Genomic DNA, 27,866 nt, shown 5'->3' with positions numbered 1-27,866 from the left:
TTTGTCGCGAAGCAACCGGTTGTCATAGCGATAGTTAAGATGGCAGCGGCTGGAGACCAGCATGCTGCCTCTGAGGTTTTGAGAGGTATCAGCCGGCACTTAAACTGCTTGAACGAGGACAACAAGGCGACACGAAAGAGGGCTCTTGAGTCGATAAGGAAGGAGACTGTGAATAAAGGACTCCCCAGCGGCGTTTTACAGGAAGTATTCTCTTCTCTGCTCAAGCCTCTCCTCAAGTGTTTGTCAGACCCAACGGAGAAATGCAGAGAAACCACCATTGCGATCATAACAGAGTTTATTCGTTGTGTCCCCAAACCGGAGGAAGCATTGCCCTATCTCATGCCCTGTCTGGGTCAGCGATTCGGCGACAAAGAAATCTTGGAGCCGTCGGAAGAGCTTCGGCTGTCGGCTGTGGAGTTGTTGACTCTGGTGGTGGAGGTGTGTGGTAAACATTTAGCGCCTTATCTGAACGAAACGATCAACATTCTGCAGAGAACCATCGTTGACCCGTTTCCGGATGTCAAAAAGGAAAGTTGCAGATGCACTGTTGGCTTTGCAAAGTCTGTGCCAGGTTGGTTACCTTGGATTCATACAACACACGTTTACAGTACTCTCTACTGCGCAGCCACAGTTGCTAGTTTTTTGTTGTTGTTTTTTTTTTGTTTTGTTTTGTTTTTCTCCATTCTCGGTTAGTCTCAAAGCTGGAGTATTTAGATGATTCCAGGTCAGACATTATTATCAAAATGACAAGAAAGGATATTTTTAAGTCAGGATGGAAAGAGAGTAGTATAATGCTTGAAGAAGTTGTTTAGGCTGTCATGCCTTTTTAAATTTAAAGCTACTACTAGTCAGATTAATCAGTCCGATTTAACTATAACTTTTATTTATTAAATTCAAATGAGTGTTTGTTATTTCTTTTGCCGCTTCTGTTATTTTTAAGCACATTAAATTAATACAAAATTTGCAGTGTTGCTCCTGCAACAGGAACAAAGTTACATTGTTTTTGTCACACTTGCAGAAAAGTCCAATTTGGTTTTTGGAATTAGTTCAGTTGCACAAAAAAATAAATAAATAAATAAAAAATAAAAAACAGACAGTGAAGACTGGAAGAAAAAGTAGAGTTTGGTTTCATTTTCTTAAAACACTCTTGAAGCTGACTTGCGGGTTGTTTAAAATAAAACTAACTGGTAGTGGTGAAACATTTGAATAATTCGGAAAATTGTGCTAATGCCTACTTCAATGCCTTCTAAACATTTCATATCAGGTGGCAACTAGTGTTTGCAGGAACTAAATCAAATTGAAAGGGAAGTTTGGAAATGCTAAGAGTAGATGTGTCATCCATCTTTACCTTTAACTGGCTCAGGAGTCTGGTCCAACCAATCTGGCTTCCTGTTCCTTAACACTTTGGATTAATGCAACTCAAATGATTTAGACTGAGCCAAAATCTACTTATAGACACTATTCCACAAAATTATTTAGCATTGACAGCTGATTAGCTCAATTCCAGGAACACTAGCGATGATTACTGACAGAATCATCACTGGGATTTTGTTTTGTTTTTTATATCCTTTTCTTTTTTTATCCTGTGTTCTTTGTGTCTTGTGAGGTCTTGTGAAATGAAAAAACATTAAATGAGCCTTAAATACATTTAAATTGATACCGACAGAAAGTCTGAATGTAAAAATTAAAACGTAAACGCATTGAAATCCGCTTTCTTTCTTTCTTTCCTTCTTTCTTTCTTTCTTTTAGAACATTTTCACATGCAAGCTGAGAGTCTGGTAAAGCCTCTCATGCAAACCATAAGTCATCAGCATTCGCGGGTCAGAGTTTCAGCCATCGAAGCCACTGGAGCAGTCATACAGCATGGCAGCGGAAAAAACGTGGATGATGTGCTGTCACACCTCGCACAGAGACTATTTGACGACTCACCTCAGGTATTTCTTTTTGTTATTAAGCGTGTTTTAGAAAGCTTTACCTGTGTGCACCCTGAACACAGGTAAAGAGGGCTTTATGGTTTGTAGAAAAACTACATTCTTACCTTTCAGCAAAGATTTTCTTATTTTGTATATGAAGTAAAACAAGCAAAAAAAAAGTTGGGTTTTTTTTCTACTGCTCCTCATTTTTCTTTTATGTTTCAGGTGAGAAAAGCTGTGACTGCAGTTGTTGGTGACTGGCTTTTAAACATGAGAGATCGATATTCATATTTCCACAAACTCGTTCCACTCCTGCTGAGCAGCATCAGCGATGAGATCCCAGAAATCAGGTTTGAATTGACAAAATAATATCATTTACCAAATATTAGACAGTTGAGAGTGCAAAATGAAATGCACCCCTACTACACATTTAGCATAGAATTCAAGCTGAATAAAATGGGGTTTTAAATATTTCTCCTTCAATAATGGAAATCTCAATGAATTCTTTGAGAGAGTGGTTAACTAAGAAATATGGGATGTTTTTACCAAATGTTACAGACTGTTAGCAGCTGATTTGTGGAAACAAGCAGGCCTGCAGTGGGAGAAGGAAAATGAGGATGACATAAAGGACAAAATGGATTTCCTCCTCAGCCCACCTCCTCATTATCCACCCGGAGGTCAGTCACTGTACCAATAACATGTTTACTTTCAACTTCTATGCGTTTCAGTGAAAAAGTGTCACTTGTTTGAAAAAATGCAAAAAAATAAAAAATAAAAAGTTTGTACCTGTCTCAAAATAACATGTGTTTTCTGTACTAAAAATACCAGCTGTCCCTTTAATCTGCTGCAGACCATGGGCTATTGTTTTACAGTCACCATAGTTTCTGATTGAACTTATTTTAATCAACTGTCTGCGCACCTTTCAATTGTGATTTTTTTTATATTGGAAAACAAAAATTTTTCATGCCTTAAATTGATAGGAGAACTTAAGTACCAGAGTATTTGTCCCTGAACTGGAGCTGCAACTGGTTTCTCCAAAAAAATTGGAATATCATAAAAATTTTTATTTCTTTTAATAACTGGGTTTAAAAAGTGAAACTGCACTATCCCAAAGTATAGCGTAGATGACCTTAGTGTTTTTTTCTGAGAAGTTTGTAAAGCCACAGATCAGTACAAATGTTGCCACTTTAAATTGTAATGTTTTTTATTTATTTTCTTCTTTAAAAGGTGTAATAAAATCCTAATTTATATAGCTACAGTTAAAAAAAAATCATCTTGTTTTTTTAAGTAATACAAACCAATAAGAAAAAAAATAATAATTTGAGAGTTTAATCTGATCTTTTTTCATATGTTCACATCTGCACATTACATTGAGGTACTGTAATAGCAACAAGATAAATAAATAAAGCCGTACATTTTTGTTGTAGCTTCTCTTGGTTATTCCATTTTATGAAAATAGGCTTTCTATGATTGTTATGTTGTCAGGGCAGGCACTGGCCTGCAAAGATTAATGTTTGCCTCAGGTCACAGAATGAGCCTGAACCTGAACATGGTCACCATGTGTTACCTAAGAGCCAGGGGTGAGTGTACTCAGCACTGTCATAAAGCTTCTGTCCAAACCTCAGAGCTAGCAAAGCAACATTATGGATGAAAACCAGCTCTTCCTACAGAAGGAAAAGAAAAAAGAGGAGGCTTTTCTTTTCCTCCTCCTTTTGTCTTTCACTTTCTTGCCACCATAAATCTGCCGGCTCACCCCGTGTGAAGAGGTCACTGTCAGACACCAAAAGAGATCCAGAAATGGTCTTGTTTAGGCTTGTTGTGGTTTGCCTGTCTGATTTATATCCGTCTGCCGTTAGTCTTTGCTTCCTTTCTCATCAGTGTGCCTCTACAAGAGAGAAAGGAAGCGAGGGTTGGCTAAATCAAAATTAACAATGAAATTCATTCCCAATGTGCTCCATGTTTTACAGTGCTTAAATTTTTTTTACGACGCTTAATCTTTCTCCACATTTTACCTTATTATAATTACAGAATTTAGTGCGTTTAGTTGGGTTTTTATGTGAAAAACCAAAACGAAACAGTGCACATTTGTGAATTGGAAGGAATCAGACACATGCTTATCAATATTTTTGCAATATATGAATTGGTTTATTTTTAGCGCTTTTATAGAGCTGGATTTCACAATTACAGCTGCAAGAGTTTTAGGATGTTTCTACCATGTTTACGCACAGAGTGACTGAAGTACGTGCAGATTTTTCCACCTCCAGTTGGCCAGAGCTATTGTCCTGCAATTTTAAATGGATCTCTTCTCCAACACATCCGAATCAAAGAAATACCTCATTGCTGGGCCTCTGGAGACCTGCATGAGAATATTCTGCTTAATCTAAAAGTCGCAAGACGGTTGTTCTGGAGGACTGGACTTAGGCACCGCTGATTTAAATCATCCCATAGTTATAAGTTTTACATTAATTGCGAGGTAAAATTCCACCTCGGGTGTTTTATAGAAAGTTTTCACTGACAAATTACAATCTTGAAATTGAAAATGTTTGGAAGAACACAAAGTGTTTGTCATTTTCTAACCACCCTTTTTGTTTTCATTTCTATTTCTGACGAACACAAAAACTCAGCGACTATTCAAAAATAGGCCTGGACACAGCCATTCATTAAACTTGACTAAATACAATCATGAGTGATTCATGTCTTTTTGTGTTTGTGATCCAATTGACCAAAGATTGTTCTTTTGATGAAGTACTTTTAGTCTTACAAACAAGGCTCGTCGTAACCTGAATGTCTATTCTAAGTTTTCAATTCCGATAATTTTTTATTTTTTTTTTCCTTCAGTGGAGCGTCCAGGACTGGGCTGCAGAGAACTGGTGGTTAGAAACCTAAGCAGACTGGTACCAGCTATCGGCCACGATGTGACCGACTGGCTGGTGGCGACCCGGGTCCGGACGTCCCAGCTTCTCTCTGTGCTGCTGCTGCACGCCGAGGACCACACCACACAGCACCTGCAGCCTATGCTGGCCTTGCTCTACCGGGCCTGTACTGACACAGAGAGGGACGTGGTGAACAACGTAAGTCCCAGAAAACCTTTGATCAGCTGGGAACGATGGGCTACATTATTTTGTGTGTGTGTGTGTGTGTGTGTGTGTGTGTGTGTGTGTGTGTGTGTGTGTGTGTGTGTTTTATGAATCCAAATTAAGGCAACAATAAAAGTTTTAGTGAGACGAAGGGATTTGTTGAGTCAGCTGTTTAACATTCATTTAAGTTCATTGTTTTTTTGTTTTTTTTGGGGGGGGGTGATATTTTAAATTGGGCCAAGCAGGGTTCAAGGACTTAGGATGCACCTGTTTACAATAATGGATTGTCAAGACCTTTGATGTGTGGTAGATTAAAAAAAAAAAGGACTTCCTCCTCTTCTCCTTCCTGACGTCTCCTGTTTTTTTTTCTGTCTCCTTTCCTGTCTGTGCTCACCGACAGTGCCTGGCAGCTGCTAAGCTGATCGGGACTTTTGTCCCCCCACCTGTGTTCCTGAAGCTGATCCTTGAACATGTGACGACTCCGAGCTCTCACTCCCACCCCTGGACCCCCCTCATGGTTCTGGCTGCAGTCCTGGGAGGCGGCTCCAAACCGCTTCTAAAACCACATCTCCAGCAGGTTGTAGACACCCTGGTGCAGCCCGAAGTCTGCCAGGAATATCAGCAGGTCAGCAGAGGATAACTGGAGTCTGAATAAGAATGTGGTCTACCAGTTTTATTTACCAGACTTTTCATAAGTACTTCTGGCCATCTGAGTCATTTGTGCCCATTAAAAAGCCTAGCGGTATCCAGAAGTTTACACAGACTCACAGTCCATATATTTTTTATATGAGACTGTGAGTAAAATAAATATATTTTATTTATTCTTAAATAGAATTGAGATCAGGGATTTCCATAACCTTAACATCAGCTTCATTTAATGTGTTTTTGGGATATTTGTCCAACTAGAGCATCAAATGGTTTCAAAGGGTCCATTCACACTAGCCCTGTTTAGTCCGCTTTAATCAAACTCTAGTTCATTTGCCTGGCGTCTTGTCCAGGGTGTACCCTGCCTCTCGCCCGAAATGGTAGCTGGAGATAGGCACCAGTGCCCTCCCCACTAAGGGACAAGGGTGTAAGAGGATGGATGGGCCCTCCCCACTAAGGGACAAGGGTGTAAGAGGACGGATGGATGGATGGATGGGTGGATGGATGGATGGATCATTTGCCTCGAAAGTCTGGTTCGATTGGAGAGGTGTGAATGCACAATCGCACTCTGATGTAGACCAAAAAAGTCAACTCTGGTCCGCCTAAAAACCTAGATCTCAGTGAGTTTGAAGTGAACTCTCAAATGCATATGTGGCTGCAAGTGGGCTGGAGGTCACTCCAAAAGTCGGAAGCGGTCTATAGTGCAGGGCATTCTGGATAAATACAACCTGAACAAATGTGCATACCTAGCTGGAGAAATGGCACATGATCTTTTACTAAAACAACAACAACAAAAAAATATTCTACAGCCTCTAAAATCTGACGCTACTCCATTTTTGTTTATAATTTGCAAAGGAACTTGATCTCATGTCTTCTTCTGAGGTTTTTGTGTCATTTCCTTCAGTGGTTCTTGGTGGAGTGATTTGTGGTGCAGTGCCACCACAGGCAAGGAGACAAACAGGTTTTTCAAAGAGTTTGGATTGTTTGACACAGTGCAGTAAGAAAGCAAACCACATCAATGGAAAATACTCCCAATGTTGCAGTTTTGGTTCCCAATCAAAGCAAGTCTACTGGACTTTCAGATGTGAAAACACCCAAAGTTTCAGCCATCAAACCCAAACTGTCCCCATTAAAAGAAAGGAAACCAATTAGAATGACCAAATACAATCCAGGAATCTTTGCTTTTGGTGCCATGGATGCACATTCTGCACCCAATAATCTATTTGACCTGCCTGTTTAGTGGCAGGTTGAAAAACTAAGGATCAAAAAGAGTGTTGGGGACATTGTTTGACATGTAGTTTGGCTTATTTGCAAACAATACTCAGCAATAGTATCACGATTAGATGTTAGGATTAGTTATCCTGTATTATTGTGCTTTGCAAATAGTAGATGGAATGAAGATCAAGGACTCCTAATGAGGCCACCAATTTCCTACATCTTTGAAACTTTGACACAGTTGGTGTTCAAAGACAAAGATATTTTGGACAAAGATCCAAAATACACATCAAACTTGATTTGAATAAACCAGGCTAACCTTAATCTGCTTCTTTGATCTCAACCCTTTTAAAAATTAGTGGACTATGATTAAACTGAGGTTTGTGCCACGGAACCAGGCAGTTTTAGCGAGCCCTGCAACTTCTGGTCAGAAGCGTGGTCAAACATTCAGGCTGAACTTTTCCAGAACCTAACTGGTGACTTCAGTAACTCCATAGTTTCTCTACAGCGTAAGAATAAAATTTACCAAAGGTATCAGTGGTGATGGATGCATGTATCTGATCCATGCTGTGTGAATTTGAGAAAACCTGTAATAGATTTGTACACTTGGTTAAATAATCATTTAATTTCCGTCTTCTTAAAAGCATTTAAGAGCAGATCAAATACCTCTTAAAAAGCATGAAATTGGTATAATAATCCTGTTTACAATGTACTGTAGCTCTTACTTTAGCCCATTTGATCAAGAATAATGATAGACAGGTTGAAACGTTTGATGAAGAGAAGGTTGTTACGACAAGGTGGCTAAAAAGGGTCACAAGTTGGAGACTATCCAAGAAAAGCAGTTGGTTCGTCGGGTTTGTTTTTGAGTAATTCCAAAAAAACATGCTCACTCTGGTAAAATGGTTGCCAGCTCATGTGATGTTTTTCTAATCTAATATTTCAAGACTTTGATCAGACCGTCACTGCCTTCACGCGTCTCTCATCAGCTGCATCTACATTGTTGTTAGAAAAAGTTTCCTCACTTGTGGAAAAGTCTAAACATCTTTTTTGCTCTTGCACCAAAAAAGTTTGTCTTGCTGTTGTCTGGCAGAGGACTATTTTTGCCCACGCTTTTTTAAAACTGACTCATCTGTACCCATGGCCCCATTCCTCTCGCTCAGACTGGGCTTCAAGAATTTCCTCTGTGAGATAATAATAGCAAAAATCCACTAATTTCACGTGACCCCGTCATGGCCCTGCGGAGCAGGCGAGGCAGCGCACAAGATTCGCCGCTACAGTTCAGCCGTGCCTTCAAATTTTAAAGCCTAACTCGGTCAAGGCCGGTGATAAATGAGGAGGGGAAACCGACCTCCTGTCGTCCCCCGTCGCTGTCCGGCAGGGGTCAAGCGGACGGAGAATTAACAGGACGGCAGAGTCACACGCTGCCGCACAGATGTGGGCAGACCTCTGCTTCCTCTTCGTCTCCTTCTCCATCTATCTTTCTCTGTCGCTGTTTTTGAGGACAAAGCGTAGCGAGCGCTGTCCCTGAAGAGCTCTGAGTTTGGATAAGCCCACCTGCGACATTCTTTTCATAACAGGCATTGTTCACAGCAGAGAGCTGAATCTTCATCTGTAAATTAGACCGCAATAGATCTAGCATCATGCTTTTTGCTTGTTTTCTGTTGTAAAATGATTTCGTTAAATATATTTACTTCCAAACACTCCATAGCAGCTCTAAGTCCTGGAAACTAAACCTTTCATTTTATTTTTAATAGCTAAGACATTTATGAAGTGTTTGGATTTAACCTGATAGAATTACATGCCACTTCAAACAGGAGGCAAAGAGAAAGTACAGTAGACATGATGTTTGACTTGGATGGAAGTATATGCCTGTTTAGAAATTAAACATAAATAATCTTCAAAGTAAGCAGAAGTAGTGGGAACCTCAAGGCCCGGCTGGGAGCTGAAAAAAAAGAAAAAAAAAAAGAAAGCTGATATACGAGGCGTCTGCACGACGTAAGCGCTCAGGCTCTTTCAACTCTGTTTTCTTTTCCGTATTCCTGTTAAGAGGGAAAGACAGCGTACCAAAATAAACGGCAGGATGCTCAGCCAGCGGGAATTAAAAATATTGCTCGTAAATTGGAGACGAAGAAAGCCAGCAGCTACAGAGGTTACCATCTTCCCAGTGATTTACAGTATGTGCTCTGTCTTCTTTTTGAATAACAGGAGAGCTCCTTTTATCAAAGTTATTCCAGTCAGAAATAAGAAAAACAGAGCTGGAGCTCAAGCTTAAGTTGATGCCTTCTTTAACTTTTTTTTTTTTTTTACATTTTTTTCACGTTGCAACCATAAACTTTTATTAGAATTTCACATTTTGTAGATTCTTTCTGTAAAAAAAACATTTTTACATTACTACCAATGAAAATCATCCCCATAGCATGCCACCACCCTGGTTCACTAGGAGGTTGATGTGTTATTAAGCTAAATATTTGTTGATTTATATTGTAAATGATTTTAATTTATAGTAAAAACATCTCCCAACAGAAAATAAGATTTTTAACTCACTTGACAAATTCAACTCCGATTGGATCACTCCTAAACATCAATATTACTCCAGTCAGTAGAACGAATACATTGTATATAAAGTTGCCAAATGTATGGATAATTTTGAGCTTAGCTTTATGGTTTGGTACAACTTTGCGTTCGAATCAACTGACTTTTTTTCTCGCATTGAGTGTTTCTTGCTATTTCCTGCTTGTGCTGCATCTTATTTAGGTATCGGATTATAGAAGGCTCAATATAAATGGCTCTGACACTTTTTTGTTTCTAAAACATTTTGAGATGTCATGCCATGGATCCATTTTCCTACTACTTCACCATTCCCTGTTTCTTTGTGCTGATATTCCACATAAAACCCTATTGCAATGCATTGTCAAGTGTTTGTAGCTTTACAAAATGAGGGAAAGGTTCCAAGAGTGTGAATACTTTTTCATAGGTGCTGTATTGATGAACAACCCGTTTTTTTTTTAAGAATGAATATTTGTATGTTTGAAGAATGCGTAACCCCACAGAGCAGATCTGCAGAAGGCCGTCTTAGTCAAAAAAAAAAAAAAGATCTCACTTTGTTGCAACATAAAGGATTTTGCTGATTGCAAAAACATGTTTCCAACATGAGCACGCCTCGCACGTGTACACCAGCTGGAGACGGCTCGCATCCAGTGACACTCGGCTCCAAAAAGGGCAAGTGTTACCCGACTGCAAAGGGGTCTACCCACACTCTCACACCCTGCCGGTGTTTGTTTCCCTGTTGCCATAGCAGTGTGTCTGGCAGGATGGGGTTAACTCCCCGCTGGATAGGAATTCATCGCCTGCTAAGGCTCCTTGCGGAGGAGCCGGCTGGATGCAAGTGATGCACTGTACAGTGGTGGACAGATGCGCCACATGGCGTAATGAGGCCCCTGGAGCATGCCTATTACAATATAACCAGGTGTACATCGCCTGCCTGCAGGTGTCAACCTAGTCATTAAACTGCAGCACTTTTTCCGCTCTCGGTTTTTCTTACCCCGTTTCCAGCCCTGATGGGTGTTTTCTGCACACGTGTAACCTGTGTGTCTTGTGTTTGTACGTTAATGTGTGTACAGTGTCTTGCTAGAAGTATTCATACCTCCTTTGCTTTCCCATGTTTTGTTGTATTCCATACGAGACCTGGAAAAAGAAAACTGGAGACAGAACATATGACCGCTCTCTTTCATTAATAGTTTTTTTTTTTCTTTCGACTCTTCCATGAAAGCCAGATTTGTAAAGTGCACAAACAGTTGTCCTGTCAATAGCTTCTCCCACCTGAGCTCAGGATTTCTGCTGCTCCTCCAGAGTTAACATGGGCTACTATGGATTTTTAAGTTGTTAAAAAAGTCTTTAATAATTTTTTCTTGCACTTCACGATTATGCACCACTTTGTGTCAGTCTATCACATACAAGTCCAATAAAGTACATTGAAGTTTATGGCTGTAACGTAAAGAAAAAAAAAAAAGCTCAAGGGGTGTGAATACTTTTGTCAGATTTTAAATGTCAGCAGCCTCTCCTATGAGCCACTGAGAGGCTGATTCATACTCGAGGATTCCCACATCACTGACTCGTAGCACACAGCAGGAAAGCATTTGTCTTCCTATTTGCTGATCAGTGGTTCACAACAATAGGTGTTGTGGACCACTATTAGACCGCTCACACAGAAGAAAAAAAACTCCATTATCTCATTGTGAAACTCACTTAGACCTTTCTGTTACAATCGCTCCCTCACGAAGCCCCACAATGACAGGTGAAAACAGGAAAAGAGGTCTTGATCCCAGTGATGGCATGGAAATTAGCCCGAGCCGCAGCTCTTTGTATAAACATGACCTCACCACAATAGCGGACAAATGATGATAATCACACATTCCCAGACTCGCTCCGCTTCTATTTTCTGCAGGAGGAAAAAAGGGAGAGTTGCTGCTCGTCTATTACATTGTGGAGGTTTTTCCATGCTGCAACATTTTTGTTGAGATCCATGCCGTCAAAGTCATTTGTGGCATTTTCTCAGACTGGAGAAATTAACTCTTTTTGAAGAACCTCACACTGGAGTGAACAAATCTGCACCGATGCCGCATGGTCCAAAAATGATGGCATAGTAAATCATGTACAGTAAATTGCAATATAATGTATGGTTGAGGTTGCATTATGCTCTGTGGCTGCTTTGCTTTAACTTTAACATTGAATTCCTTACTGAAATCAAAAAGAAGCTGAAATATTTTAGTTCAATTTGATTTTCCCACAGTAGAAAACGTTTCTTTGAGAAGATCTTTGTGTTGCAGCAGCATAAAAAAAAGCAAAGTTGTAACATCATCAAGTAATGACTAAATATTTAGAAGTTCTATCAAAAACCTTAATAAAAATTGAAAATAAATAAAACGTGCAACATTTAAAGAACCAGAAACCACAAATAAAATGTATCAGTTTGCTTAGGTGACACCAGAAACCTTCCAAAGTAAGAGACAAGCTGCAGACATACATGGTGGAGGCTGCATCATGCTGTGGGGCAGCTTTGCTTTTACTGAACATTTATTATTTATTTTGCTTACAGTTAAAAAATATTACTTGGTCTTGGAGCGGCACAACAGAAACAGGAAAACCTCCGACAGCAACAAATATCGACTACAAATATGTCTTTTTATAATGTTGTACCTTTGCCCTCCTTGTGGAAGTATCAAACCAATGAAATATGAGTTTATCTTTTTAAATTAAAAGACTTCAGAAAGATTGTAATTGTAATTTATTGAGATGTGTCTAAAAGAATCAACAGGTCAAGTGTGTGTGAACTTCTGTTGGTATGAAGGAAATGTGGTAATTATGCTTTCCATGTATTTCTCCCTCAGGTTACATACTTGGAGCAGTTGTTGGCATGTGTGGATGTGCTGCTGCATCAGTGTGAGTCTGACTGCGGCTCAACCAGCCTGCAGCTGCTGCAGGTGCTGGTCACCATCCAGAGCCTCTCCACTGATCCACAACTCAGTGCAAAAGTGAGGAAATGCAACACAACAGAATTATTCCTTCTGATCAGATAGAGGGAAAAAAAAAGAAGCCGCGGTTAAAAGCAATATCGGACTCTAAAGTTACACCTTTCACAATTTCTTTTTTTTTTTTCTCCTGCTTTTTATTAGAAAGGTAAGCGGGTTTTATAAAGCGAGAGCTATTCAAGGAATGTAAGCATTTGTACAGTTTCAAAGTGAGTACGACCAGCTGTATAATTACCCACTTAGCCAGGGAAGCTGAAATTGCACCTTTGGTGTGGAACTTTGAAACCAGTCTCGGGTGAAAGGAGGCGGATGAAGTGTGCAGAAAGAAATGAGACTGACAGGAATAGAGGAAAAACAGATGGGGGAGAGATGAGTGGCGTTTCTCAGTAGGTTTGTGTCATCCGGCTGAGCTCAGTTTGCTTTCATAATCGGCTTCACAAAACCCAATTCATCGCTTGGCATTAAGGGTTTGTCGAGTGGTCAGTCTCCGAACCCAAAGGGGCCGACGGGAGCAGTGAGAGGCGAAGCCGTCGGTGTCTGAGGGCAGCGTGTCATCCAGCTGCTTGTCGCCGACGTCGACTAATGACAGGGAGGAAAGCAGAAAGAAACTGGCACAGACGCAGAGCAGACACCACACCGGCCACCAGCGTGACTGTGTGTTTACGTCTGTCTGCATCCCGTGTGTACGTTCACACAGGCGGCGGTATTAAAGATGAGATGGGAAGGAATGGATTAGGAAAGAGAGGGAGGGTGAGAATTGGCCCTGGGCATTCGTGGACCCCAGAGGAAAAGAAGTCTTGTTTTCCCAGAAATGGGGAATGTCTTTCCCATCAGCGGACAGCTCAGGGTTGTCCAGATTTGTGCAGAGGAAGTTAAGCAGTGACTCAGACAGTTTCTCTGTCACCGTTCAGCCCCGAGGGACGAGAAAAGGAACTATGAGATGCTCTAAAGGTCAGTTTCTCTGCCCTGAGCGTGAGCTAGTAGTTGGTGGACAGACCCATCATGCTTTGCACAGCGTTAACTGTAGTAAATGTTAGCTAACCCACTGGTGTTGGCTGACATTTTATCATTTAATTGTTAGCAGCAAATAACAGTTATTCATTTAACATGCCGATGTTTATATTTTCTAAATAAAAGTCTTCCTTTTTCATGGTTTAATTAAATGGCTGAAGAAAGTCGGAGAACTTTAACGGGTTGTAAACGAACCCAGCAACAAAACGTTTTATCATGGTGCCAGGTGGCATGACCCAAGACGCAGGGACCACAAAATAACTTCAGGACTTTCCAACTTCGCCATGCCATCTCATCTTCTTCTCTCCTCTTGGTTTATAGAGGTGTTTTTTGTTTTTTTCACCTGTGTGTGTTTATGTTCTGGAAGCTCCTGTGTTTTTCCTGTGTTTTGTTTTTTTTCCCCTGTGTTTCTTCAGTGCATGAGTTTTGGTTTGATTGATTTTACTTATAAAACCTTTTTGTCTCTCCAGTTTTGTTCCATCCTTAACTTTATTGGTTGATTTTTTATTTTTTTTGTACTTCTGGGAATTAGACCTTAAAAATCAATGGACTATGTTCAATAGCTGAAATTAAAGTTGTTCTGTCCAGTTGTTTTGTATGTTAATTTTTTTTTTTTTTACCAAACTTATGTTGTTTATAGGAATGGTATTCATGCTTCTACCTTTTTTCTCACAGGCCTTGGAGAGCGTACATTTTTTGAGTAAGGTTCAGGGCTTGGACCTCTTGGAGCTCTATAGGCGACATATGGGACAGTTGCTGGACTGGTTGTCTGCCTCTGTCAACACCTGGTCTAGCTACTCCCCACAGAGGCTCCAGCTGCATATCGTCCTCACGCAGTCAGGTGAGATTTCAATACATCATAGAACAGAAGTTATGTCAGAAAAATAGGTAAGGTGGTTTAAAAAAAAAAAAAAAAAACCTAATTAAACTCAACATGATCACATTCATACATCTAAAACTTTTTAAAGTCATAAAATGAAATGGTTTTTATCGGGGTTCTATGTAACAGACCGAGGCAGATTAGAGTATATCTGTAAAGTGGAAGGCAAGTGAAGTGTGTTTTGTTTAAATGTGGTGCAAATATAAATCCAAACACTGTGGCATGCATTTGTATTCAAGTGTTGGAAAACTTTGTAAAACACATTTTGCAGCAATTACAGTTGTGAACATTTTGTGGTACGCGCAAGGCACCAGCATTTCTGCTCTTTATTCTCTGCAAAATAGCTCAAAGTCCAGTCACATTAGCAATATATAATTCATTAAGGATTATTAATGATGTTGTAGCAAAAACACTTAAACTTTAGGATTGCCATGTATTCAGCTATATCTGTCACTGTTTAACCTGTTTGACCTGTGACTACCTAGCTTGGTGACACAGAAACATTATTACAGAGGTGTCTGGATTTCTGCCTCCTCCACACATGAAAATGGCTGAAAGGCCCTCTAATCCCACCTTGAAGTACTTTGTGAAAGGTGCTAGAACCACCAGTGTGTGTGTGTGTGCGTGCGTGCGTGCGTGCGTGCGTGTGTTTTTTACTTCAATCTTATTTCTCTAAGTGAACCATTTTGCCTTTACTTTGTCCAAACCATGTGGTTGTTTAAGACAATATAGAGGAACAGTAGGAACATTAATCTCACAAGCAGATTTAGCTACTTAGGCTCTTATTTACATTTCACTTTTGTAGATGAGATCTTTATTCCCTAAAAACAACTGAGGTGGAAGAAGGAGACCATGTCTTATCAGGATGTTATACAAAGACTTTGACCGTCTTCAAAGCATCAGATGGCGGTTCTTAGACAGCTGAGATCTGAGATGGGACAGATCTTGCCGTTTCACGTTCTCAGTGCACTCCTTTGTTCTTCATCTGATGGCTGAACGTCTCGTAGGTTGTGATGTGGCACGGTCTCGTTTCCCTCCTTTGTTTCCAGAGAGATGTTAGTGCTTGGCAGAAGTGATCATTATTTCTTTCTTTGTTTGTTTATTACGTTGAAGTATATTCCTTTGTCTGCATTTACTCATGAAGAAATCCATGAAATCCCATTGTTTAATTCGAGTTAACTCATTCCTTTTACTTGCCAATGTCTCCTGTTGAGTTTTCCTCCTTTGTCCTTTGATCCCTTTATGAGGCTGACTCACATCCTCAGTTGGTGTCAGGACTTCCCCTGTCTCCTCTCATGCTGGTCAGCGTTCAGTCCAAACAGGGCACCGGGACTTATCACCTACTATAAACACTCTGCTCGCTATATATAGCTGTGTAAACATGTAGGTGGACTGCTGTTAGATAAGTGTGTGGGCATGAATGGAACTGGAAATACTTGCAGGTTAAGTTACTTTCCTGTAAAAGGTGTTTGTTTAAAGAAAAAAACACTCCATCAAAAGGTCTGGGTATTTCCTCATCACTCTTTGTCACCGTCTGCCTCACCAGTCCACTGAGGACTGATTATTGTTTTTAAATAGTGCTCCAGCGGTCGGATTGGAATGGGTGTGGGTTTTAGTTGCCGTGTCATTCCGTCATGTGTCCGTGTTCAAAACAAATTTAAAACAGCTGGTTTATATGCTGTTTTTGCTTTTTCTAAGAGCTCACAGGTAGATACAAGCTTTGGTTCCCCTCAAAAACCTGAACAGGAAAAAAAGGATAGTTATAGATTTAGAATGAAATATAGAATTCATTTCACTTTGACCAAATGGTTTGGTTGGTCATTAAACAACAATGCAGACCCAAGGGCTGTTGGAAAAAAAAAAAAAACTGCTTTAATTTGGTAATTGATATGGTGTTTTTATGCACTATTGTCCTAAACCCGCAAATTGGAAAATAATTACTTTGATTTATACAAAGTTGAGTTGGTGACTTGACTGAATTTCCTCTTAAGTTTTACTTTTATGTAAAATTACGACAAAAAAAACCCCCATCTGATTTCAGGATAATTTGATTATTCTTAAATTATCCTGGCATTTTTTTTTTACATGTTTTGATTATTTGTTATCTGTTATTCTGATGTCAGAATAATTTGAACTCCCACCACTGCAGAAATATTAGCTGTAAATATGTAAACATTTTTTTATTTATCCTTTAAAAGTTGACTCAAAATGACTGAGATTTCTGTTAATTTGAGTTGTTTTTGACATAAAATATATATTTTTATTTTATTAAGAAATACAATTTTAAAATTCTGGGGTTGGATAAACTTGGATGTTTCATAAATATTTTATTTTCTATTTCTACAACTTAAAAGTTTACTTACTTCCTTTAGGTTGTTAATATATATATTTAATTTTTTTTCTCAGAGACAAAACAACTCTGCAGCCATATTGTCTTAAAGGGCTTGAAATGCTTCATCAGAAAGAACAGATGTGAAGACAGCGTGGTTAAAAACTGTATCTGATAGTTACTTCCTCTCTATAACAGATTTGCATTAAAAAAAAAAAAAAAAAAAAAATCGTCGGAACGTTTCTGTGTTGCAGGTCCAGTTATTGGGGAGTTTTTGAGCCAGCTGATGCCTCTGCTCCATAACTGCCTCCAGCCAAACAGAGACATGGAAATGAGGATGAGTGTTTTCACGATGCTCGCCAAGCTGCTGCTGGATGCAAAAAACACACTGGATTCCCAGGGGTGAGAGAGACGCTTTACACACTCTAACTTTAAAACCAGGTGAAACAGTTTCCACCCTGTTATCGCTGCAGAAAGGCAGAATGGTGAGTGTCAGCCTTTGTCTGATTCTGTCTTGTTTTTTGAGTAGCCCTGCTCATTGTTTATCCTGCACTTCTGCCCCACATGCATAATCCTGTTGATTTTTATGATGTTGGCTACTAATAGACCCATTTGTTGCGTCTTGCAAGGTTTTCAACTATCCTGTTTTTTTTTTGTTGTTGTTTTTTCTACTTTTTGTCACATTACAACCATGTACTTCAATTGATTTTAGTGGAACTTTGGAGATAGACCAATGCAACACTGCAAGATGGCAGAAAAATTATACCTTATTTTTATTTTTTTAGCTTTATATATAAATCTGGAAAAAGTGGTATGCACGTTAGTCTACCTCCTTTAATCTTTAATAAGCCTAAATCAAAGCCAGTGCAACTAACTGCTTTCAGAATTCACGTAATTAGTAAACAGAGACCACCTGTGTGTGATCTAATATTTGTATAAATCCATCTGCAGTGTGTAAGCCTTAGAGATTTGGGTGAGGAAATCATTTTGACTAAAAGTTGCGCGACAATGGCATGGCTTAGTTCAAAGAATATTAATTTCTTAAAATGGCCTAGTCAAATAACAGACCTAAAGCCACTTGGAAAAACTGTAGCTTGCAGTTGTAATTATTGGCTTAGAGGGGATGAATATCAATGTTTACAACACTTTTCATCCTTTTCCTCCCACGTCTTAATAATACGCTATATTGTGTTGTTCTGTCGCATAAAATCCAAATAAAATACGTACAGGTTTGTGTTTGTTACATAACATAATGAAGAAAGTTTAAGAGATATAAATGGCTTTCCTGTAGAAGGACGACAGCCTTCTGAGAAAAAAAAATTAAACAGTAATTTAATGGTTATTGACTTATTAGAGAGCTGGGACAGCAGGAGCGTCTTGATACAGCTTTAGCCGTATCCACCTCCCTCCTCGGAGTCCCCAGCTGAGCGGCCGCCAGCTTGGACGTCAAGCTGCAGACTGAAAGAATGCTTTAAACGCGGGGGCCCTCTCTGGGCCCCAGCAGTCACAACAGCTGCTCCTGTCCATCCAAAAGACAATCGGCACACTGTACGGCTAAAAGCTAGAGCTGCAGCCAAAAGGTTTGTTTCCACTGGTTGCAAACAGTATGAGGAGCACAATGAAACGTAGCGCAAGGAGCCCAACAAGAACGAATATCGTTGTCACTTAAACAACAGAAGGAGCTCTGGAGCCAAAATCCTCTGCCAAAGATTGTGCAAACTGGAAGCTCTACATTGGTCTGATTATTTTCTTCCATCTACAAATGTTGATGTGAAACAAAAGAAGCCTCTGTTCCTTGTGCACTCCCTGCTCAGCCACCTGCACTCTCATTCCTGAGATGTATCTCTGCTAATCACATAACCACCAAGAGACAGAAACCATGTTATACCTTCAAAAAGGTTCCAAACAAATGCTTAACTCGTGGCGTGCGGAGCTGTGTGGTCTGCCATAACATTTCCACTCATTCCCCTCCATTCATGATTTACGGCCTGATCTTTGTTCGGCAGATTGCAGGGCCACACGCGCGCCGCATGTCATCAAGAGGACAATGATAGTCATGCAGAAAACTTTGGTTCTTTGTTCTGCTCCCAAAATGACATAATGACACCTCGGTGTAGGACCTGAAAGGGAAAGTTGCGTGGAAGGTCCTTTTCATCCACATGCCCTCGTAACGTCGTTTTTCATGTGGATTTTTCATGTGCCGTGATTAAAAAGCTGAACATGAAAGTTAAGTACAAGAAGCGAAAGTTTATACCTTTTCCCCCTGGATGTGGCAGACCAAAATAACGTGCTGCTTGCAAAGAGATAAGAGTGCGCTTTCAAGCTTGTGTAGATGACTAAATCAAGCTTCTTTAATTTCAAGCCTGGAGATTTACCACAAGAAAGGAAGGTATATTCAGATATGGATTTCTTTATGAAACAAGCCATAACAAAGCAGTTAGAACTGCGCCCTTATCCATAATGACTATAATCTGTAACATATCCGAGAAAACTGCTGAAACAAGACATTCCTGCCTTCGTAACACATTTTTAGTCAGTTTTCAGAAAGAAAGACCTTAATAGCTAATAGATGTTCATAATCCTTTGGATGTATTAACAGTATCGCGTTTTTCTCATGTCAGTGCAGACAATGAATCAGCATTTTTCACGTACATCATGTTACACTAAATTGTGTTGAAATGTCACTTGATAGGCATAATCGAGCAGTGGAAGCAAAATTGTCTACGGATTACAATGTCATATTCATGTAATCTATAAAAAGCTGAAAAGTGTGGCTTGGTTTTCTTTCATTCTGTAGTTGCCTGCAGAAGGTGCATATATATATATATTTTTTTTTTAAAGAAATCTTGCTCTAAAGAAAAAGTTTCAAGAAAAAATCAATTGCTGAAGGAGAGCTTTAAGACATTCCCTTTGTTTCTAGAAGTCATTGAAAATACCATCCGTCAACCCCATGGCAGTGGCAACATATTATTATGTCATCATGAAATGAAAGCATATTATTATTCATTAATAACACGTGTTAACAATCTACTATTAAGCCAATTACCTAAAGATCAGTGAGCTGTTAAAACAATAGAGGATGCAGCAGTAATCTCCAGGTGTATAACGGAGATACACCAATGGCACCAATAATTTAAAGCTACAGCAACTTGAACCGAGAGCAGGTGAATTTTGGGAGCATGTTTTTGTCACTTGAGAACAAATCGCGTTTGATAAAACCAGATGGCATTTAGCTTGTTTAAAGTGAATCTGGGTCTGGGCTCCAGAACAGCGGGGAGAAGCACACAGGGAGTTTTGGAAATGACATCTGAAAATGATGCAATAAATGTCAGAATGTTTGTAGCTTTCTTACCTTGCAGTTAAAAAGTCCAGAATTTGAATCCCGACCCTGGACTTTTTCTGCATGGTCTGTGGTATATTTGACATTCCTGGAGAGTGATCTAGAAAACTCCTGAAGTTTATTTTAAAGGATCATAACGAGCTACTAAAGCTAAAGCTGATTCTTGTATTCTCCCTTTGTTGATGCCTGGCTGGAAGTACAAAAGAATAAACCAGTTCCAGTGTGAGTTTCTGTGTCACCTTTAGGAGTTTGAATACTTGCAATCACAAAGCGACGTCCGACTCCTCAACACCTGGCGTCGTTCTTGACAAGCTGTCAACACATTTCACGGTGAAGAAACTTAGCTAGGGAGGTGTGAGAGTTCTGGCTGTATTTTTGATGCACAGTCGCCCCCTACTGGTGCTGGTGTCATTACAGTTACTTTGTGAGACAGGGACAGCACCCGTTGGATTCTCAGTCCAGCTCCAGAGCTGAAATATGGAGGAATCGCTGGTTGGGGGATGGAGAGAGAGCGCAGGTGCAGATAGTTTGATATCAGAGGGTCGAAGCCAGCATGGAAAACAGAAAGAGAGGGAAACCCAGATGTTTTTATTTCTGTTTTTTTTTTTCTTTCTTTCTCCACTAGTCTGCTTTCCAGAGTGTGGGAAAATGACTGAATCACATCAGTTATGTTGCAGCAGTGAATTAGTGCAAATACCTGCTGCTTGCTACTCAAATTCAGTCAGATTGGATGGAAAGCATCTGGGAACGTTCATTTTTAAAGCCTCGTCATAGATTCTCATTGGACCTGGACTTTGACTAGGAACATTTTCTCAATTCTTTTGCAGCCTCTAACACACGGCAGGCTCTGCTATACGTGATGTAATTTGGACTGACTCGATCATCATGTCATCGCAGGCATTTCCGCGACGAGTCGGAGAAGTTCCTGCGGGACGTTCTCCTCCCAAACCTGGTGTGGCACGCGGGCCGCACCGCCGCCGCCGTCAGAACCTCGGCCCTGAGCTGTCTGCTGGCCCTGCTGCACAGAGGGGCAGTTACACCTGGACAGGTGGGCAAACACACAAACACAGAAGAATTGACATTATAACGCCATGATTTCATTGCCAGATGTGCTGGACGACTCCTGCTCTGGAAACAAACATCAGTTCTGGTCCCTTTCCAGTCGAATGACAACCAGCAAGAACACTTTTTATTGACTCGGACGTAATGAGAAAGGTGCATTCTTGAAACCCCCCAGGGGTCGACTTCAGATTTTCTGTTTCAACTCATTTTTTAGTTATTTTTTTTATCGTTGAGGAAAAACACGTTGTTCCACCGTCTTTTCTTCTTGGCTTTGGGAGTTGGCCTCTGCAGGTAGCAGGTGCACGAGGAGGCAAGCGGGTTCACATACCTTTGTCCCAAAAGGAACAATGCCGGCGCTGTTCTGGACTTTGGTTAAACGTCGGAACTGTTGCCAGAACTCGGCCTCGCACCTGCCTGCCGGCGTCGCAGTACACGCACAAACACATGCACATCTGGCAGCACTTGTCCCTACGTTTGCATGCTGACCTGTCGGTCCAAACTGGGTCAAGCAGCTTAATTCGGTGACACGCCCGCCACTGCAAGTTGGTGCGAAGCCCTGCGGGACAATGAGAGAATGGCGTAGGTGTGCATGATCGAACTGCTGCTATCTTGTGTCACCTAAATATCCTCACAAGATTAGAAAGCCCGAAGTGTGGAGATTAAGTCAGGCCGGGTGATTTTAAAACCGGATGCTTAGAATGAGCTTACGGTAAAGATGAAGTAAATAACACGTCCTGACAGATGGAACCGCAAAGAGGTGTGTGTGAGTGTGTGTGTGTGTTTCCACAGGTGAATCAAGCAGCCTTTCTTTTATAAGAACATTGTTTCCTCTCTTACTCCCTGTGAAAACAATTTACAGCTCCAGTTACACTTGGCGCTCTCAGATTGTCACTGACGTAATGGCGGATGAAACATCTGCCAAGTTTTCCTCCTCTTCTTGTATCCACTGTGGCTCCGTGTGTTTTTTTTTTTTTGTTTTATTGTTTTGCCTGCCTGGTTTCGATAGCAAACGCGCAGGGCGACAGAGGTTTAAGTAATCACATCGTAGCTTTTGGCTGAGTTCACACAGCTTCACCTTGTCCATCCATTACCTCTGTTTCACACTTCTGGTGTGATTAAAATGTTCCCTCTCACCACTCAGGGCTCCTACACACACCGTAGAAATCTGGAGTTTGAATTTAGCATGGAAAATAAATAAAAGACTGAAAAAAGTGATTGTATGTTAAGACTTTATCTTGAATTTTCTTTTTCTTTGTTTCTTTCTTCCTCTCACGCATTTCTTTTCTTTCCTTCTTTCTTCGCCACACAGTCATGGTTGAACTTGGACTATGTTTTTAAATCTTATGCTGTTTTTAAAATGCAGATAATGCTAGTCTGGTAAGGGTTACATTTCACTTTAAATGGAAACTAAAACGAAATGTCCCTAAGACCATCATGTCAGATTGATTTAATGAATCTTTAAAGCGTGTGCTTCACCAAGCTGCAGGTCCAGGTTCTGAACTTCGATGCCTAAAAGCACATTTGGTCAGCTGCTGACCAGATTTGTCCCTTATTGAGTTCCAGTCGATGTCTTCTTGCAGCTCCTGAGTCTGGAGGAAAAGCTGAGCCCCCTGGTGCTGTCGGCCCTGGATGAAGACTCTCAGATGAGCCGACTGTTGGCCTGTCGCTCTCTTTCTGCCACACTCCAGCTCGTCGGAACCAGTTTACACCATGAGGCTCTGAACAAGATTTATCCTGGTAGGAGACTTTTTTTTTTTTGCCTCATATGCACATGTGGCCACTTTGGGTAAGCTGTCCTGTTTTCTCCAGATCAGGGGGGGAGTGCGGGGGGGTGGAGGTTATCTCTGCCTTCTAGTGGCTCTCCACACTTCATTTGGAGAGCGAGACAACCTCTTCCCCTTCACACAGCTGGATGCAAAATGAACTTTTTACAGCTTTGGAATTCATGACCCCTTGAACTCTTTATCGCATAAAATCCCAATAAAACACGTTGAAGTCTGACACTGTAAAATGCAAACATCCTGTGCCGTAAAGGTCACCTTGACAGCGGCAGGTTTCTCCCGCAGAGCTGCTGAAGCGTCTGGACGACAGCAGCCAGGAGGTTCGCAGCGCCGCCCTGCGAGCCGTCGCTCTGTGGCTGTCCAGCCTGACCGGAGGCTACGACCCGGAGCTCTGCGCTCCCCATCTGCAGCTCCTCTTTCAGCAGCTCCTGCTGCACCTGGATGACCCTGACAGCTCCATGCAGGACCAAGTGCTGGGTGAGACCGGGTGGGGTGATGATAGGATAAGACAGCTCTTCTTCTTTTGGCTCTTTGAAAGAAAGGTGCAGATTCATATTTTAGAAATTAGTTGTTTTTTTTAAAAAAAAAAAAAAAAAGAGGGAAAAAAATCTAACTCATGGGGATGAGAGGAATTCAGGATGACCTCTGTCAAAACATTTTCTTCCTCTGGCATACAGCCAGCAGGACCTCCTCTCTCTTATTTCAAAGCTCTCTTGTATTTTTCTTTTCCACTCAATTTATCACCCAGACCAGCGCGAGTGTTTTCTCCTGCCGAAGTACTTTAGATCCGTCGAGAACCAGGCTGGTCGGTCACCAACAAACACTGACCGAGCAGTTTCACCGATTACAGTCGCAATATCTAAATAAGTTGGTGTTCAAGCACTTGTGATAGATGGATTTAGTTGTGTGTGACCGGCCTAATGATAACCACATGACGACCCCTCCTCCTCTCTTTCTTGCCACCTCCTCACATCTGTCCACACGTTCATCCCACTTAATCCCTCCATCTTTTATCTGTCGGTATCCCTTCCTCTTCTCCCGGCCCCCGTTTTCCACAGCGGCTCCGATTTACGGCCCCGTCAGTGGGGGGGAAAAAAAAAATCCGAGCGGCTTTCCCCAAAGTGTGCGGCTCCCCGGGACTTTCTGCTCTTTCCTGACTTATCAGGAATGTTAGCTGTCATTACTTCTGACAGGATGCAGGCGAGCGCTGACGGCTCTGCCAAAGCTGAGAGGCCTCCTGATGAGATCTCTCATCTCCAGGACTCGGGAAGACAAAGAGAGCGGTGGGATATTCTCATGCTCACCAGATAAAAGACGAGCTTCCATGCATTGTTTTCTAATGTGACTCCAACATTTGAAGCCCTTTTAAATAGGCTGAGTAATATTTTTTTTCTACATTTTTAGAAAGTTGAAGTTGAGTTTTTATTTTTTTTTTAACTGTTCCCCTGCAGTGAAAATTTACACATCTTTAAAGATCCCAGGTGTTTTATCAAATCCTGATGCCATCGATTAAGACAACAAAAGTGATCCTGATCAACCTGGATTTTTTTTAAATTTATTTAGAACTGACCCCCTGTTGAATCAAAAATCATTTTTAATGAACAAACCTTTTTGGGTTCAGCTGTTCTTGTCATGTCCAGACCCAATTACTGTCCTGCACAACCAAGAAAACGATTAAAAAGAACTTTTCTGACAACACGAGGTAGGAAAAAAAGCAGGGTATCTTACCCTCATCTAATAAAAATTGTGTTACAGATTAGAAAGCCCAACCTTTCCTATGAATTTCTGGCCTACCAGAAATATTTGCATCAATAACACATCCAGGAAGTCACACCACCACCCAGAACCACATCTGAAGCGCTACAGAACTCGGTCTCTGGGCTCTTTGTGAACTTTAAGAGAGCACTCGCATAATAAGGAACAACAGATCTACTAATTAACGTGTGATTAACATAATCACACGTTAAACGTGTGATTAACATAATCACACGTGATTAACATAATCACACGTTATATGTGATGTAAAAAAATCACATAAATATCTCGAAACTTAAATGCATTTTGTTGGAATTTGTTTGGTAGAGCCACAGTAAAATTAAGTGGCTTCTCTGTTTTTATTTCTGGGCATCTGAGTAAAAGGGGCTGCTTCCAAATGCATTCCACACTTTTCAGATTTTAATTTCTAAAGGTTTTTGAAATCAATGTACTCTCACCTAAAAGCCCAATAAGATACATTTTGACGTTTGTTGTAATGTGGCAAAACGTGGAAAACTAAAGTTTCACAAATACTTTTGCAAGGCTCTTATAAAGTTTACGTATTCCTTCACCTGTCAAGAGCTTCCATCCCATTGTTTTGAAGTTAAGAAACACATGGGTGAGCCAGGACTCTGTAAAGTAAAGCACGGCGCGTTCGCAGACACCTCGGAGTCTCTTTGTGAAACGGGAGGACCTCACATCTTGCTGAGCGACCGTCTCCATCTGACCGCTCCCCAAACGTGGAAGCATTCCTTCCTGGTGTTTGAAGCGCTCTTTGTTCCCTCCCCGCTCTTTGTTCTGCTTTGTCTCCCCCCCCCGTGCTTGTTTCGGTTAATAGTTGATCCTTTTCTTACGCTTCTTATATTTCAAACGCACGTCTCTGAAGTGGCTGGATGTCTGCAGCGCATCCTGACAGAATGATGGACAGCGTTCCCATCCTCTCCCTCTCATCCCTCCTTGTCTCCCTGTTGGCACGGGTTTAAATCACTTCTTCTCACAAGCCGTCATTGTTCTCCTTTATCTCAGAGTCCGCTCCCCACTCCTTCCCCCCCCCACCCACCACATTCATCCCTACTGAGTAGCACTTAAAGAAAACCTGAAAAATCCCCTAAACAACAAAAGAAAGTATAATACAGGCTGAATCCTTCAAACTGGTGGCATGTCACCACTGGAGGAGCACTTTAATATCTTGATCGCCGAAGAGTCCACCTGTGTAGGAAAACTGCTACACCCCTCCAAAAATCTACAGATTGTTGGAGAAAAGTGAAAGAGAAGGATTTATCGCCTCCATGTGGAAAGAAAAGGAACTGTTTCATGAGGAAGTGAAAGCGCTCTACTTCCATCTTCTGGTGAGGTCGCTCCACTAGAAAATTGATTCAGGTTAACTCTGCTGTCATTTTTAAAGCAATAAGATATTTTAAAGGATTAAAATATGTTATTGAACAAAAATTGAAGTACATTGACAACACGTGATCAAATTATAGCATATATAACGTACTTAAAATCCTCATAAATGTGAAGGTTCTTTGTTACTCCTCATTGTTTCTAGTTTTCACTACAATGGGATGTAAACAGGTAAAGCTCATCATTAAATCAGAGTCAGGTTTTCCTGATTTTAAGTCAGTTCAGATTACCAAAGTCATGACTGTGAGCAAGATGCCAGAAGAATAACGTATTACTTTCTTTTAAAGTAATACAATTGTTTACCTAAAGATTACTGGTGTGTGTCCTTAAACCGCGAAGGCCCAGTTGATTTGCTGTGTCATTTTGTGTGTGTGTGTGTGTGTGTGTGTGTGTGTGTGTGTGTGTGTGTGTGTGTGGTTTCTTTGTGCAGAAGTCCTGAAGAACGGCAGCTCGGTTCACCCGTCTCTTCTGCAGAGGGAGGCTGAGGCTGTGAGGGACAAACACAGGAGCCCCCTTCACTGCGACCTCCTGCTGCAGCACATCAGCTCACTGCACACACGCACTTCGCACCATTAGACGGCGTGCACAAGAAAGATGCAAAACGCAGCCAGACTGAAGCTGGTGCCTTCACTCCCCATCAAAACCAAAACTTTGCATTGTGATTTACTGCAGAGTTCATGTTGTTTTTTTTGTTTTTGTTTATTGTTTGTTTTTTCCTTCCTGTAAAACAGCTGATGTTGTTTGTACTGTTAAGATATATCATATGGGATTAATGTAATGTCATGGTGCATTTTTTTAACATCAAAAGTGGCTTAGTGAGATTTTTAAACAAAAATAACATCTACATAAATGTGAATTAAAAACAAGTTAAAAGTGTGTTGAAATGTAGGTAGCTTAATGGTTTTCTACTGATTTTAAACTTTGTACTTTTTATGTGTATTTTGAATTTCCACAACAGATTGAAGGTAATGCACCGTGAAGTATTTTCCAGTTCTTAAAAAGTATTCAAAAAAATAAAAGTATGGAAAAGTGTTTTTTGTTTCTCTTTCCTTCCTTCCTTCATTGCACCATTTCTTCCCCTTTATTGTGTTCATCTTGTTTTGTATTTTCTTGTCTGTTACCTACTTCTTTTCTCGCTGTCCTCCTCCTATCAAAAGTCAGCACTTCACACCCTGATTTAAGTGGATTTCACAGCAGATGAGAAACAGACATTTAGAAATAGAGAAAACATTAATTTTCCCCAAATTGTTCAATTTATTAAGGATTGCTACAGATGCAGGAAGTGAGATTTTGTGTCGGTGTGGAAGCATCTTCTTCCCCTCTTCTTTACTTTGAAGAAATGTCAAGACTGGTTCCATTGAAGTAATTTCATGCTTCTGTGAGTCTGGCAGTAATCAGGGGTTAGTTTGACTCTTGAATTTAAGCCAAAGAATTTGGTCAATCATTGTTAATTTATGATTAACACAAGGGGCAATTAGACAATACCGCAGTACCAAGTTAGTTTGGATGGCTTTAAGTCCCAAAGAAATTCATTCAACAATGAATTATTAAAGAAATAAAATTTTTGTTCATTCTACAACATGTTTGTTAAAAATAAAAAACATCTGAATGGAAGGCAAGTACTTTTTAAAAAAATCATTGTATAATACATCATTTGAGTCTTAAAATGATATTTGTTTCATTTGTATTTAAATGTTTGGTGAGGGATGGGGAGGGTAAGTTAAATGTTTAAGGTCTTCTGAATTTTTACTCAGAAATTTACTAATGAAAATATGGCCAAATAAAAGTCAACGATATTTATAGTAAAATGTAAACAGCTGTTATCAGCTTGTGTGTGTGTGTGTAATATAAACAGAGGCCGTTAGCAGGCCTCTGTTTATATTACACAACTATTCTTCAAAAAGAAAACTTGAAGAAAAGTTTTCT

At 40.5% G+C, this 27,866-nt stretch overlaps 1 protein-coding gene across 1 annotated transcript; it reads left to right on the top strand.

Annotated features, from left to right (window-relative positions):
- Positions 1-26,972, top strand: dnaaf5 (dynein axonemal assembly factor 5). Its single transcript, XM_007556405.2, has 13 exons — positions 1-571; positions 1,750-1,934; positions 2,139-2,263; positions 2,472-2,590; positions 4,752-4,984; positions 5,391-5,615; positions 12,238-12,381; positions 14,065-14,230; positions 16,853-17,000; positions 20,836-20,986; positions 22,581-22,737; positions 23,067-23,258; positions 26,371-26,972. Exons 1-13 carry the CDS (start codon positions 40-42, stop codon positions 26,514-26,516), a joined length of 2,523 nt encoding a protein of 840 aa, XP_007556467.1. The 5' UTR covers positions 1-39; the 3' UTR covers positions 26,517-26,972.
- Positions 26,973-27,866: the final 894 nt, after the last annotated feature.

The sequence above is a fragment of the Poecilia formosa genome, unplaced genomic scaffold (assembly GCF_000485575.1).
Source record: "Poecilia formosa unplaced genomic scaffold, Poecilia_formosa-5.1.2 Scaffold78, whole genome shotgun sequence".
Classification (NCBI taxonomy): Eukaryota; Metazoa; Chordata; class Actinopteri; order Cyprinodontiformes; family Poeciliidae; genus Poecilia; species Poecilia formosa.
The sequence above is the reverse complement of the archived record's forward strand: the minus strand, read 5'-3'. Positions and strand labels throughout refer to the sequence as shown.

Bases quoted from the DNA above. Each gene is read 5' to 3' on its own strand.
- dnaaf5 (XM_007556405.2), top strand. From the start codon at position 40: ATGGCAGCGGCTGGAGACCAGCATGCTGCCTCTGAGGTTTTGAGAGGT. The intron at 2,591-4,751 runs GTCAGTCACTGT...TTTTTCCTTCAG, and splicing joins TCCTCATTATCCACCCGGAG to TGGAGCGTCCAGGACTGGGC. The intron at 5,616-12,237 runs GTCAGCAGAGGA...TTTCTCCCTCAG, and splicing joins TCTGCCAGGAATATCAGCAG to GTTACATACTTGGAGCAGTT.